This window comes from Oncorhynchus mykiss, chromosome 17, assembly GCF_057628025.1.
Source record: "Oncorhynchus mykiss isolate SJ-2025 chromosome 17, ASM5762802v1, whole genome shotgun sequence".
In the NCBI taxonomy this organism is placed as follows: Eukaryota; Metazoa; Chordata; class Actinopteri; order Salmoniformes; family Salmonidae; genus Oncorhynchus; species Oncorhynchus mykiss.
The window spans coordinates 75,868,434-75,882,500 of NC_143038.1; the positions used below are offsets into that span (position 1 = coordinate 75,868,434).

The 14,067-nt window shown below is 46.5% G+C and overlaps 1 protein-coding gene and 1 long non-coding RNA gene across 5 annotated transcripts in view; both read left to right on the forward strand.

Moving 5' to 3' along the window:
• The window catches only part of LOC149976510 (uncharacterized), a 989,396-nt gene that overhangs the window by 135,135 nt on the left and 840,194 nt on the right, over positions 1-14,067 (forward strand). The window lies entirely within an intron of this gene.
• The window catches only part of LOC110519238 (transcription cofactor vestigial-like protein 4), a 95,325-nt gene that overhangs the window by 64,657 nt on the left and 16,601 nt on the right, over positions 1-14,067 (forward strand). For all 4 annotated transcript variants that reach the window (XR_016487669.1, XR_016487668.1, XM_036950958.2 and 1 more), the window contains one exon: positions 6,598-6,820. Coding sequence is in view for 2 of the 4 variants with exons in the window: in XM_036950958.2 (XP_036806853.1) it covers positions 6,598-6,820 (223 nt within the window). In the remaining 2 variants the exon portion in view is untranslated. The remainder of the gene's footprint in view (positions 1-6,597; positions 6,821-14,067) is intronic.

The following is a 14,067-nucleotide window of genomic DNA, read 5'->3' on the forward strand; positions in this document are numbered from 1 at the left end:
TACATCGTCTACTGTTCTACACCGTCTACTGTTCTACACCGTCTACTGTTCTACTGTTCTACACCGCCTACTGTTCTACACCGTCTACTGTTCTACACTGCCTACTGTTCTACACCGCCTACTGTTCTACACCGTCTACTGTTCTACACCGCCTACTGTTCTACACTGTCTACTGTTCTACTGTTCTACACCGCCTACTGTTCTACACCGTCTACTGTTCTACATCGTCTACTGTTCTACACCGTCTGCTGTTCTACACCGTCTACTGTTCTACTGTTCTACACCGCCTACTGTTCTACACCGCCTACTGTTCTACTGTTCTACACCGTCTACTGTTCTACACCGTCTACTGTTCTACACCATCTACTGTTCTACACCGTCTACTGTTCTACACCGCCTACTGTTCTACACCATCTACTGTTCTACACCGTCTACTGTTCTACTGTTCTACACCGCCTACTGTTCTACACCGTCTACTGTTCTACACCGTCTACTGTTCTACACCGTCTGCTGTTCTACACCGTCTACTGTTCTACTGTTCTACACCGCCTACTGTTCTACACCGCCTACTGTTCTACACCGTCTACTGTTCTACACCGCCTACTGTTCTACACCATCTACTGTTCTACACAGTCTACTGTTCTACTGTTCTACACCATCTACTGTTCTGCACCGCCTACTGTTCTATACCATCTACTGTTCTACACCGTCTACTGTTCTACACCGTCTACTGTTCTACACCGTCTACTGTTCTATTGTTCTACACCGCCTACTGTTCTACACCATCTACTGTTCTACACAGTCTACTGTTCTACTGTTCTACACCATCTACTGTTCTAAACCGCCTACTGTTCTACACCGCCTACTGTTCTACACCGTCTACTGTTCTACACCGCCTACTGTTCTACTGTTCTACACCGTCTACTGTTCTACACCGTCTAATGTTCTAAACCGTCTACTGTTCTAAACCGTCTACTGTTCTACACCGCCTACTGTTCTACACCGCCTACTGTTCTACACCGCCTACTGTTCTACACCGCCTACTGTTCTACACCGTCTACTGTTCTACACCCCCTACTGTTCTACTGTTCTAAACCGTCTACTGTTCTACACCGTCTACTGTTCTACTGTTCTACACCGCCTACTGTTCTACACCGTCTACTGTTCTACACCGCCTACTGTTCTACACCGCCTACTGTTCTACACCGTCTACTGTTCTACACCCCCTAATGTTCTACTGTTCTACACCGCCTACTGTTCTACACCGTCTACTGTTCTACACCGTCTACTGTTCTACACCGCCTACTGTTCTACACCGTCTACTGTTCTACACCGCCTACTGTTCTACACCGCCTACTGTTCTACACCGTCTACTGTTCTACACCGCCTACTGTTCTACACTGTCTACTGTTCTACTGTTCTACACCGCCTACTGTTCTACACCGTTTACTGTTCTACATCGTCTACTGTTCTACACCGTCTACTGTTCTACACCGTCTACTGTTCTACTGTTCTACACCGCCTACTGTTCTACACCGTCTACTGTTCTACACTGCCTACTGTTCTACACCGCCTACTGTTCTACACCGTCTACTGTTCTACACCGCCTACTGTTCTACACTGTCTACTGTTCTACTGTTCTACACCGCCTACTGTTCTACACCGTCTACTGTTCTACATCGTCTACTGTTCTACACCGTCTGCTGTTCTACACCGTCTACTGTTCTACTGTTCTACACCGCCTACTGTTCTACACCGCCTACTGTTCTACTGTTCTACACCGTCTACTGTTCTACACCGTCTACTGTTCTACACCGTCTACTGTTCTACACCGTCTACTGTTCTACACCGCCTACTGTTCTACACCATCTACTGTTCTACACCGTCTACTGTTCTACTGTTCTACACCGCCTACTGTTCTACACCGTCTACTGTTCTACACCGTCTACTGTTCTACACCGTCTGCTGTTCTACACCGTCTACTGTTCTACTGTTCTACACCGCCTACTGTTCTACACCGCCTACTGTTCTACACCGTCTACTGTTCTACACCGCCTACTGTTCTACACCATCTACTGTTCTACACAGTCTACTGTTCTACTGTTCTACACCATCTACTGTTCTGCACCGCCTACTGTTCTATACCATCTACTGTTCTACACCGTCTACTGTTCTACACCGTCTACTGTTCTACACCGTCTACTGTTCTATTGTTCTACACCGCCTACTGTTCTACACCATCTACTGTTCTACACAGTCTACTGTTCTACTGTTCTACACCATCTACTGTTCTAAACCGCCTACTGTTCTACACCGCCTACTGTTCTACACCGTCTACTGTTCTACACCGCCTACTGTTCTACTGTTCTACACCGTCTACTGTTCTACACCGTCTAATGTTCTAAACCGTCTACTGTTCTAAACCGTCTACTGTTCTACACCGCCTACTGTTCTACACCGCCTACTGTTCTACACCGCCTACTGTTCTACACCGCCTACTGTTCTACACCCCCTACTGTTCTACACCCCCTACTGTTCTACTGTTCTAAACCGTCTACTGTTCTACACCGTCTACTGTTCTACTGTTCTACACCGCCTACTGTTCTACACCGTCTACTGTTCTACACCGTCTACTGTTCTACACCGCCTACTGTTCTACACCGTCTACTGTTCTACACCGCCTACTGTTCTACACCGCCTACTGTTCTACACCGCCTACTGTTCTACACCGTCTACTGTTCTACACCGCCTACTGTTCTACACTGTCTACTGTTCTACTGTTCTACACCGCCTACTGTTCTACACCGTTTACTGTTCTACATCGTCTACTGTTCTACACCGTCTACTGTTCTACACCGTCTACTGTTCTACTGTTCTACACCGCCTACTGTTCTACACCGTCTACTGTTCTACACCGCCTACTGTTCTACACCGCCTACTGTTCTACACCGTCTACTGTTCTACACCGCCTACTGTTCTACACTGTCTACTGTTCTACTGTTCTACACCGCCTACTGTTCTACACCGTCTACTGTTCTACATCGTCTACTGTTCTACACCGTCTGCTGTTCTACACCGTCTACTGTTCTACTGTTCTACACCGCCTACTGTTCTACACCGCCTACTGTTCTACTGTTCTACACCGTCTACTGTTCTACACCGTCTACTGTTCTACACCGTCTACTGTTCTACACCGCCTACTGTTCTACACCATCTACTGTTCTACACAGTCTACTGTTCTACTGTTCTACACCATCTACTGTTCTAAACCGCCTACTGTTCTACACCGCCTACTGTTCTACACCGTCTACTGTTCTACACCGTCTACTGTTCTACACCGTCTACTGTTCTACACCGTCTAATGTTCTAAACCGTCTACTGTTCTAAACCGTCTACTGTTCTACACCGCCTACTGTTCTACACCGCCTACTGTTCTACACCGCCTACTGTTCTACACCGCCTACTGTTCTACACAGTCTACTGTTCTACTGTTCTAAACCGTCTACTGTTCTACACCGTCTACTGTTCTACTGTTCTACACCGCCTACTGTTCTACACCGTCTACTGTTCTACACCGCCTACTGTTCTACACCGTCTACTGTTCTACACCCCCTACTGTTCTACTGTTCTAAACCGTCTACTGTTCTACACCGTCTACTGTTCTACTGTTCTACACCGCCTACTGTTCTACACCGCCTACTGTTCTACACCGCCTACTGTTCTACACCGTCTACTGTTTTCACCGTCTACTGTTCTACTGTTCTACACCGCCTACTGTTCTACACCGCCTACTGTTCTACACCGTCTACTGTTCTACACCGTCTACTGTTCTACACCGCCTACTGTTCTACACTGTCTACTGTTCTACTGTTCTACACCGCCTACTGTTCTACACCGTCTACTGTTCTACACCGTCTACTGTTCTACACCGCCTACTGTTCTACACCGTCTACTGTTCTACACCCCCTACTGTTCTACTGTTCTAAACCGTCTACTGTTCTACACCGTCTACTGTTCTACTGTTCTACACCATCTACTCTTCTACACCGTCTACTGTTCTACACCGCCTACTGTTCTACACCGCCTACTGTTCTACACCATCTACTGTTCTACACCGCCTACTGTTCTACACTGCCTACTGTTCTACTGTTCTACACCGCCTACTGTTCTACACCGTCTACTGTTCTACACCGTCTGCTGTTCTACACCGTCTACTGTTCTAAACCGTCTACTGTTCTACACCGCCTACTGTTCTACACCGTCTACTGTTCTACACCGTCTGCTGTTCTACACCGCCTACTGTTCTACACCGTCTACTGTTCTACACCGTCTGCTGTTCTACACCGTCTACTGTTCTACTGTTCTACACCGCCTACTGTTCTACACCGCCTACTGTTCTACACCGTCTACTGTTCTACACCGCCTACTGTTCTACATCATCTACTGTTCTACACAGTCTACTGTTCTTCTGTTCTACACCATCTACTGTTCTACACCGCCTACTGTTCTACTGTTCTACACCATCTACTGTTCTACACCGTCTACTATTCTACACCGTCTACTGTTCTACACAGTCTACTGTTCTATTGTTCTACACCGCCTACTGTTCTACACCATCTACTGTTCTACACAGTCTACTGTTCTACTGTTCTACACTATCTACTGTTCTAAACCGCCTACTGTTCTACACCGCCTACTGTTCTAAACCGCCTACTGTTCTACACCGTCTACTGTTCTACACCGTCTACTGTTCTACACCTGTTCTACTGTTCTACACCGTCTACTGTTCTACACCGTCTACTGTTCTACACCGTCTACTGTTCTACACCTGTTCTACTGTTCTACTGTTCTACACCGTCTACTGTTCTACTGTTCTTTAGACCACACTTTCTCACTGTAGACAGTTGAACAGTACGTTTCAGTGAGTTGTACCATGCCTAGCTTGACATTGTGCCTTTACCGTACCGTTAAGGTGAACACTATTGTTTAGGTGAGCACTTGGCTCTGCATTGTTTTGGTGAAGATCATTTTGTGAATGTGATTTGATATGGGCTTTGAAATGTTTGCCTCGCTGTGTTACGGTGACATGGTGCTCAGTAAGTCTTTCCAGAGTTGACTGAGTGTAACATTGGGGTAACGTCTTCTAGTGGAAAGTCCCCATCTGTACCTACTGCCACCAGTAGTTTTCCAGTCTCCCTTCCTGCCGTCCTCACACTCTCCCTGGTCTACTGTACTCTGGGAGCTACTGGCCGAGGAAGGAAGGAACAGCGTACAAGATTTATTTTAACCTGTTTGTTCAAACAAACAGTTTTCCTCCTGACACGTAATGCCAGAACATTCACACCATTCAGCCAAGTGTTGAATTTGACAATATTTACAAGAAGTTAACTACTTTTTAAATGTCTTACAATGTGTTTTTTTACTTTTTAGCACACTAATAAAGTTTTCACAGATTCTTCCCGGTCGTGTATTTAGACACGTCCCAAATTGCATCCTATTTACTAGTGAACAAATATATACAGTCACGTACAATATGCAATATTATTTTTGGATGATATTATGTAGATATTTGACTCGTGTTATTATTTTTTGCTACTGTAGTAGGTAGCGTTAACTAGCTCTAGTCTGCTGTGCCTGTTCATCATATAGCTGGTTCTAGTCTGCTGTGCCTGTTCATCATATAGCTGGTTCTAGTCTGCTGTGCCTGTTCATCATATAGCTGGTTCTCCATCTTCTTTTTAAATAGTGAGAACATATTTTCATTTGTTTTTTTCTCCTGACTGGTCAAAACTGTCATTTTCTCTGTCGTCTCTCCGCAGCATACTGCCCTACTGTACTATCAACGGTTGGTTCATATAAACCATATTCAATGAATCCTCGTGAAAGTTAGGTTTAAAAAAAAAAAAATTGGGGTCTTAAATTGCAGTTTGGAATTAAATCCAAATTAAAATTTGACAGAAAAAAAAAAAAACATTTTCTTGATGAACAGTGTAGATGCAAAGTTTGGTAACCGAACGACGGTTTGTGCCGTTTGCGCTGTTTGTGCCAGTCTCAGCATCATTCTGTCACCGTGGAATTGCTTTTCCCCTGGCAGGCATCTGTTTTGATGCAGGTCAGAATGTTGGAGATAGAAATGTCATTAGTACAAGTTCCTGTCATTAGTACAAGTTCCTGTCATTAGTACAAGTTCCTGTCATTAGCAACTTCCTATCATTAGTACAAGTTCCTGTCATTAGTACAAGTTCCTGTCATTAGCAACTTCCTGTCATTAGCACAAGTTCCTGTCATTAGCACAAGTTCCTGTCATTAGTACACAAGTTCCTGTCATTAGTACACAAGTTCCTGTCATTAGTACACAAGTTCCTGTCATTAGTACACAAGTTCCTGTCATTAGTACACAAGTTCCTGTCATTAGTACACACGTTCCTGTCATTAGTACACAAGTTCCTGTCATTAGTACACAAGTTCCTGTCATTAGTACACACGTTCCTGTCATTAGTACACAAGTTCCTGTCATTAGTACACAAGTTCCTGTCATTAGTACAACTTCCTCCCCATTTGATGCCTTCTATATGTTGTGTGTTTCTCTCCGTGCAGGCGAGGCAGCGCGTCGAGGTGATCCCATGATGCACCAGTCCATGTCCTTGTCATTGTCTGGCATCTCCAACCTTAGCCACCGGACGGGCCATCCACCCATCAGCCCCAGCAAGAGGAAGCACAGCCGTTGCCTCAGCACAGGACAGGACCAACAAGACAATGATGACCAAGACTGTGACAACCAACACGTGGCCAAGATGAGCCGGCTGTTTGCTGCACAGTTGTAAGTAGATACTCACACACACACACACACACAGATAAAGTGACAGATGACGTTTGTTTTGGCTCCACATGCATTGTGACATCGTAATGGAATGTCCAATTTTCCAAATGTATCACACATGACTTCTTGGGGCAGTGTTTTGCAGAAAGCTGAATATTTGCTACAAAGGGAATTCACTCTGTGTTCAGGGTGCTGTGCCATGTGAGAAACGCACAGGACAGGTAGCCACAGTGTTTTGCCGCAGGTACAGCCGACTGGCAAAAACAGTTTTTTTTTTATTTGTTTTTTATTTGTGGAATCAAAGTATCAATATAATATCATCCAAAATGTATCTCTGTATGTAACTGTTTAGAGTTTCCCCCTCCTTTTCTAGTAGCCAGCTAGCGCTCCATCAGATGGATTCCCGTGTGGCTGAGCAGGCAGCTACGCTAGCTAGCTAGTGCCCCATCAGATGGATTCCCGTGTGGCTGAGCAGGCAGCTACGCTAGCTAGCTAGTGCCCCATCAGATGGATTCCCGTGTGGCTGAGCAGGCAGCTACGCTAGCTAGCTAGTGCCCCATCAGATGGATTCCCGTGTGGCTGAGCAGGAAGCTACGCTAGCTAGCTAGCGCCCCATGCTGCAGATTCCTGGATGCCTGAGAGAGAATGTGCTGCCTGGATGTTGGTATTTCTCTACTGGGATCTGCTGCTCCGTCTGAGGCCCGGGATTCCTCACATACCATGCCTGTGATTGGAGCACATGTCTGGGCATGCCCTCCCTCCATGCTTGGTCATGGGCTGTATCTGAAAGGGCACCATATCCCCTATATAGTTCTCTCTGGTCTAAATGGTCTGATGTAGTGCATTATCAAGGGGATTGGCTGCTGTTGTGGAGGGCCCTAGCTCACATAACTCACATTCCTCCCCTGCCTGTCCTCCCCTCTACTTCCCTGCCTGCCTGCATGCCGTCCCCTGCCTGCCTCCCTGCCCTCCCCTCTACTTCCCTGCCTGCCTGCTTGCCATCCCCTGCCTGCCTGCCTTGTGGCAACAGTTTGGGGAAAGCCATTTCCTGGTTCAGCATGACAATGCCCCAGTGCGCAAAGAGAGGTCCATACAGAAATGGTTTGTCGATCTGTGTGGAAGAACTTGACTGGCCAGCAGAGAGCCCTGACCTCAACCCCATCAAACTCCTTTGGGATGAATTGGAACGCCGACTGTGAGCCAGGCCTAATCGCCCAACATCAGTGCTCGACCTCAACAATGCTCTTGTGGCTGAATGGAAGCAAGTCCCAGCAGGAATGTTCCAACATCTAGTGGAAAGCCTTCCCAGAAGAGTGGAGGCTGTTATAGCAGCAATGTTCCAACATCTAGTGGAAAGCCTTCCCAGAAGAGTGGAGGATGTTATAGCAGCAATGTTCCAACATCTAGTGGAAAGCCTTCCCAGAAGAGTGGAGGATGTTATAGCAGCAATGTTCCAACATCTAGTGGAAAGCCTTCCCAGAAGAGTGGAGGATGTTATAGCAGCAATGTTCCAACATCTAGTGGAAAGCCTTCCCAGAAGAGTGGAGGATGTTATAGCAGCAATGTTCCAACATCTAGTGGAAAGCCTTCCCAGAAGAGTGGAGGATGTTATAGCAGCAATGTTCCAACATCTAGTGGAAAGCCTTCCCAGAAGAATGGAGGATGTTATAGCAGCAAAGGGGGGGCTAACTCCATATTAATACCCACGATTTAGGAATTAGATATTTGACAGTGTCCACATACTTAGTTTTTAACTCTGCATTGTTGGTTAAGGGCTCATAAGTAAACATTTAATTTGATTTGACTCACAGAGGTGTACTTACCATTACACAGTAGAGGCAATTGCCTCAGGCCTCACATCAACGGCCCTCGTGAGCTGGGCATTATAAATAATGATACTAGTAATACTTTTTCAAAAAGTATTGTATCCGCTTGAGCCCCCCCATGTGCCACTCGAGCCCCCCCCCAACCCGTTGTCATGGGCTGCTCTCGGTTTTTGTCTCGTGTCAGCAGGCTGGTTCAACAGCAGCAAATTATGCAGGATGCTTCAAAGTTGCAAAGGAAATGGGGGGGAGGTGCCCTGCTACTATGCCACTATGCCCTGACACTATGCCCTGCCACTATGCCCTGACACTATGCCACTCTACCCTGCCACTATTCCCTGCCACTATGCCCTGCCACTATGCCCTGCTACTATGCCACTATGCCCTGACACTATGCCCTGACACTATGCCCTGACACTATGCCCTGCCACTATGCTCTGACACTATGCCCTGCTACTATGCCCTGCTACTATGCCCTGACACTATGCCCTGCCACTATGCCCTGACACTATGCCACTCTACCCTGCCACTATGCCCTGCCACTATGCCACTATGCCCTGCCACTATGCCCTGCTACTATGCCCTGACACTATGCCCTGCTACTATGCCCTGCTACTATGCTCTGACACTATGCCCTGCTACTATGCCCTGCTACTATGCCCTGACACTATGCCCTGCCACTATGCCCTGACACTATGCCCTGACACTATGCCACTCTACCCTGCCACTATGCCACTATGCCCTGCCACTATGCCACTATGCCCTGCCACTTGCCACTATGCCCTGCCACTATGCCCTGCCACTATGCCCTGCCAATATGCCCTGCCACTATGCCCTGCCACTATGCAACTATGCCCTGCCACTATGCAACTATGCCCTGCCACTATGCCCCGCCACTATGCCCTGCCACTATGCAACTATGCCCTGCCACTATGCCACTATGCCCTGCCACTATGCCACTATGCCCTGCCACTATGCCACTATGCCCTGCCACTATGCCACTATGCGCTGCCACTATGCCACTATTCCCTGCCACTACGCCCTGCCACTCTACCCTGCCACTATACCCTGCCACTATGCCCTGCCACTATGCCCTGCCACTATGCCACTATGCCCTGCCACTATGTCACTATGCCCTGCCACTATGTCACTATGCCCTGCCACTATGTCACTATGCCCTGCCACTATGTCACTATGCCCTGCCACTATGTCACTATGCCCTGGTGCGTTACGTAATGCTGCCGACTAGAGAATGACCGGTATGGAGGTCAAGGAGGGGCGACGGTCAATATTTTATAATAAATATAATTAAACTTGAAAAATATTGATGAGAAATGTCCCCCCGGAGACAGCCATGTATGCATTAACACATGAGTTGTACAACCATACAATCAATTTGACTTTTTGGTTTTAACAATCTTTAACTACATAACGTAATGGTAAATGTCTTGATAAGATGGGTGACGGCAAAGTCCTACTCACAATAAAGGACAAATCCTAATCAATAGGACTGTGCATAGAGTTATTGACCTGGTTTCAGCGGTCGATGAGACGACAGATGACAGATGACAATCTGTTTCGCTTGAATTTAAAGATCGCTTGGACTTGGTTTAGCTGGGCAACCTATTTTGCATCGACAACTAAATAGATTCTCGGTGAGTGTTCCACAAAAATAAGTCAAGCCAACATTGCAGCCTTTTTAAAAATCCACCCCCTCCCCCTTCAAAAAAGGTATTTTGTTTAGAAGTAATAACTACCTGATTCTAGGCTATTGAAATGGTATTTGCTGTATCACCGAGAGAAAAAATGATGACATTCTATTTGTTTTTCGCTGATATGGAACCAAATGCATTCAAGCAGCATATCAAACTGGGGTGATGTTGTAGGTTACACTGACAAGTACACAAATATTTGCCTTGGCATATTATTTAAATATCAATTATTTCACATGGAGATGTGGGAAGCTAAAAAAGTTAGCTTGCTTGCTGTTTTTAGCCGGCTAGCTAGCAAGCTGCTAGCAGAGTAACCAGCAAGATGCTAGCAGAGTAACCAGCAAGATGCTAGCAGAGTAACCAGCAAGATGCTAGCAGAGTAACCATCAAGATGCTAGCAGAGTAACCAGCAAGATGCTAGCAGAGTAGCCAGCAAGATGCTAGCAGAGTAGCCAGCAAGATGCTAGCAGAGTAGCCAGCAAGATGCTAGCAGAGTAGCCAGCAAGATGCTAGCAGAGTAGCCAGCAAGATGCTAGGAGAGAAACCAAAATAACAGTTGTGGTGATCCTCTCTACCTACAGTCATGGCCAAAAGTTTTGAGAATGACACAAATATTAATTTTCACAGTCTGCTACATCAGTTTATATGAAGGCAATTTGCATATACTCCAGAATGTTATGAAGAGTGATCAGATGAATTGCAGTTAATTGCAAAGTCCCTCTTTGCCATGCAAATTAATTGAATCCCAAAAAATAACATTTCCACCGCATTACAGCCCTGCCACAAAAGGACCAGCTGACATCATGTCAGTGGTTCTCTCGTTAACACAGGTGTGAGTGTTGACGAGGACAAGGCTGGAGATCACTCTGTCATGCTGATTGAGTTTGAATAACAGACTGGAAGCTTCAAAAGGAGGGTGGTGCTTGGAATCATTGTTCTTCCTCTGTCAACCATGGTTACCTGCAAGGAACATGTGCCATCATCATTGCTTTGCACAAAAGGGCTTCACAGGCAAGGATATTGCTGCCAGTAAGATTGCACCTAAAACAACCATTTATCAGATCATCAAGAACTTCAAGGAGAGCGGTTCAATTGTTATGAAGAAGGCTTCAGGGTGCCCAAGAAAGTCCAGCAAGCGCCAGGACCGTCTCCTAAAGTTGATTCAGCTGCGAGATCGGGGCACCACCAGTACAGAGCTTACTCAGGAATCTCAGCAGGCAGGTGTGAGTGCATCTGCACGCACAGTGAGACGAAGACTTTTGGAGGATGGCCTGGTGTCAAGAAGGGCAACAAAGAAGCCACTTTTCTCCAGGAAAACCATCAGGGGCAGACTGATATTCTGAAACGGTACAGGGATATGACTGCTGAGGACTGAGGTAAAGTCATTTTCTCTGATGAATCCCCTTTCCGATTGTTTGGGGCATCCGGAAAAAAGCTTGTCCGGAGAAGACAAGGTGAGCGCTACCATCAGTTCTGTGTCATGCCAACAGTAAAGCATCCTGAGGCCATTAATGTGTGGGGTTGCTTCTCAGCCAAGGGAGTGGGCTCACTCACAATTTTGCCTAAGAGCACAGCCATGAATAAAGAATGGTACCAACACATTCTCTGAGAGCAACTTCTCCCAACCATCCAGGAACCGTTTGGTGACGAACAATGCCTTTTCCAGCATGATGGAGCACCTTGCCATAAGGCGAAAGTGATAACTCGGGGAACAACACATTGATATTTTGGGTCCATGGCCCGGAAACTCCCCAGACCTTAATCCCATTGAGAACTTGTGGTCAATCCTCAAGAGGAGGGTGGACAAACAAAAACCCCACAAATTCTGACAAACTCCAAGCATGCAAGAATGGGGTGCCATCAGTCAGGATGTGTCCCAGAAGTTAATTGACAGCATGCCAGAGCGGATTGCAGAGGTCTTGAAACAGAAAGGTCAACACTGCAAATATTGACTCTTTACATCAACTTCATGTAATTATCAATAAAAGCCTTTGACACTCATGAAACGCTTGTAATTACTATTCCATGGTAACATCTGACAAAAATATCTAAAGACACAGAAGAAGCAAACTTTGTGGAAATTAATATTTTGTGTCGTTCTCAAAACTTTTGGCCACAACTCTAACTGTATATGTTTTGCATGGCACCTGATCGTATAGCTGAACAGCAAATAAGCTATCGTTAGCTCACCCGGGCCTGTGCTGAGTGACAGTTTGCTGGTCCAATCAGAGGACCGAGTGTACATTTCACAAGCCAATCTGTCAAATGTTTTTTTTTTCTTTTTTTTTTTCGGGAAGGGCGATTCTGCAATGACTGTCTCTGGCTGCATAGAGAGTAAAACCATGGAGTCTGGCTGCGTAGAGAGTAAAACCATGGAGTCTCTGGCTGCATAGAGAGTAAAACCATGGAGTCTGGCTGCGTAGAGAGTAAAACCATGGAGTCTGGCTGCGTAGAGAGTAAAACCATGGAGTCTGGCTGCGTAGAGAGTAAAACCATGGAGTCTGGCTGCGTAGAGAGTAAAACCATGGAGTCTGGCTGTATAGAGAGTAAAGCCATGGAGTCTCTGGCTGTATATAGAGTAAAACCATGGAGTCTGGATGTATAGAGAGTAAAGCCATGGAGTCTCTGGCTCTATAGAGAGTAAAGCCATGGAGTCTCTGGCTGTATAGAGAGTAAAACCATGGAGTCTGGCTGTATAGAGAGTAAAACCATGGAGTCTGGCTGCATAGAGAGTAAAACCATGGAGTCTCTGGCTCTATAGAGAGTAAAACCATGGAGTCTCTGGCTGCATAGAGAGTAAAACCATGGAGTCTGGCTGCGTAGAGAGTAAAACCATGGAGTCTGGCTGCGTAGAGAGTAAAACCATGGAGTCTGGCTGTATAGAGAGTAAAGCCATGGAGTCTGGCTGCATAGAGAGTAAAACCATGGAGTCTGGCTGTATAGAGAGTAAAACCCTGGAGTCTGGCTGCATAGAGAGTAAAACCATGGAGTCTGGCTGTATAGAGAGTAAAACACTGGAGTCTCTGTGCCACAAATTTAGTGACAAAACGTTACCAAACCTGGCCAGATAATTTAAAGTCAGTCTCAAGTCATTGTCGAGTCTTGAGGCTACAAGTTTAATCAAATGTGTAACTCGATTCCACAAGTCTGTTATTCGGGGTTCTAGGAACAAATGGAACAGAGTACAATGTTACTGTCATGTTACAAAGGTGCACGTTGCCAAGTGAGGAGAGGCCTCAACAGGAGGGAATACTACAGCGACAGAGAGGCGGGCCATAGAAGGAGGGAATACAGAGACAGAGAGGAGAGGCCTCAACAGGAGGGAATACAGAGAGGAGAGGCCTCAACAGGAGGGAATAGTATAGAGACAGAGAGGAGAGGCCTCAACAGGAGGGAATACTACAGAGACAGAAAGGTGGGCCGTAGCAGGCTTCCAGCCCACAGAGAGGAGAGGCCTCAACAGGAGGGAATACTACAGAGACAGAAAGGTGGGCCGTAGCAGGCTTCCAGCCCACAGAGAGGAGAGGCCTCAACAGGAGGGAATACTACAGAGACAGAAAGGTGGGCCGTAGCAGGCTTCCAGCCCACAGAGAGGAGAGGCCTCAACAGGAGGGAATACTACAGAGACAGAGAGGCGGGCCGTAGCAGGAGGGAATACAGAGACAGAGAGGAGAGGCCTCAACAGGAGGGAATACTACAGAGACAGAGAGGT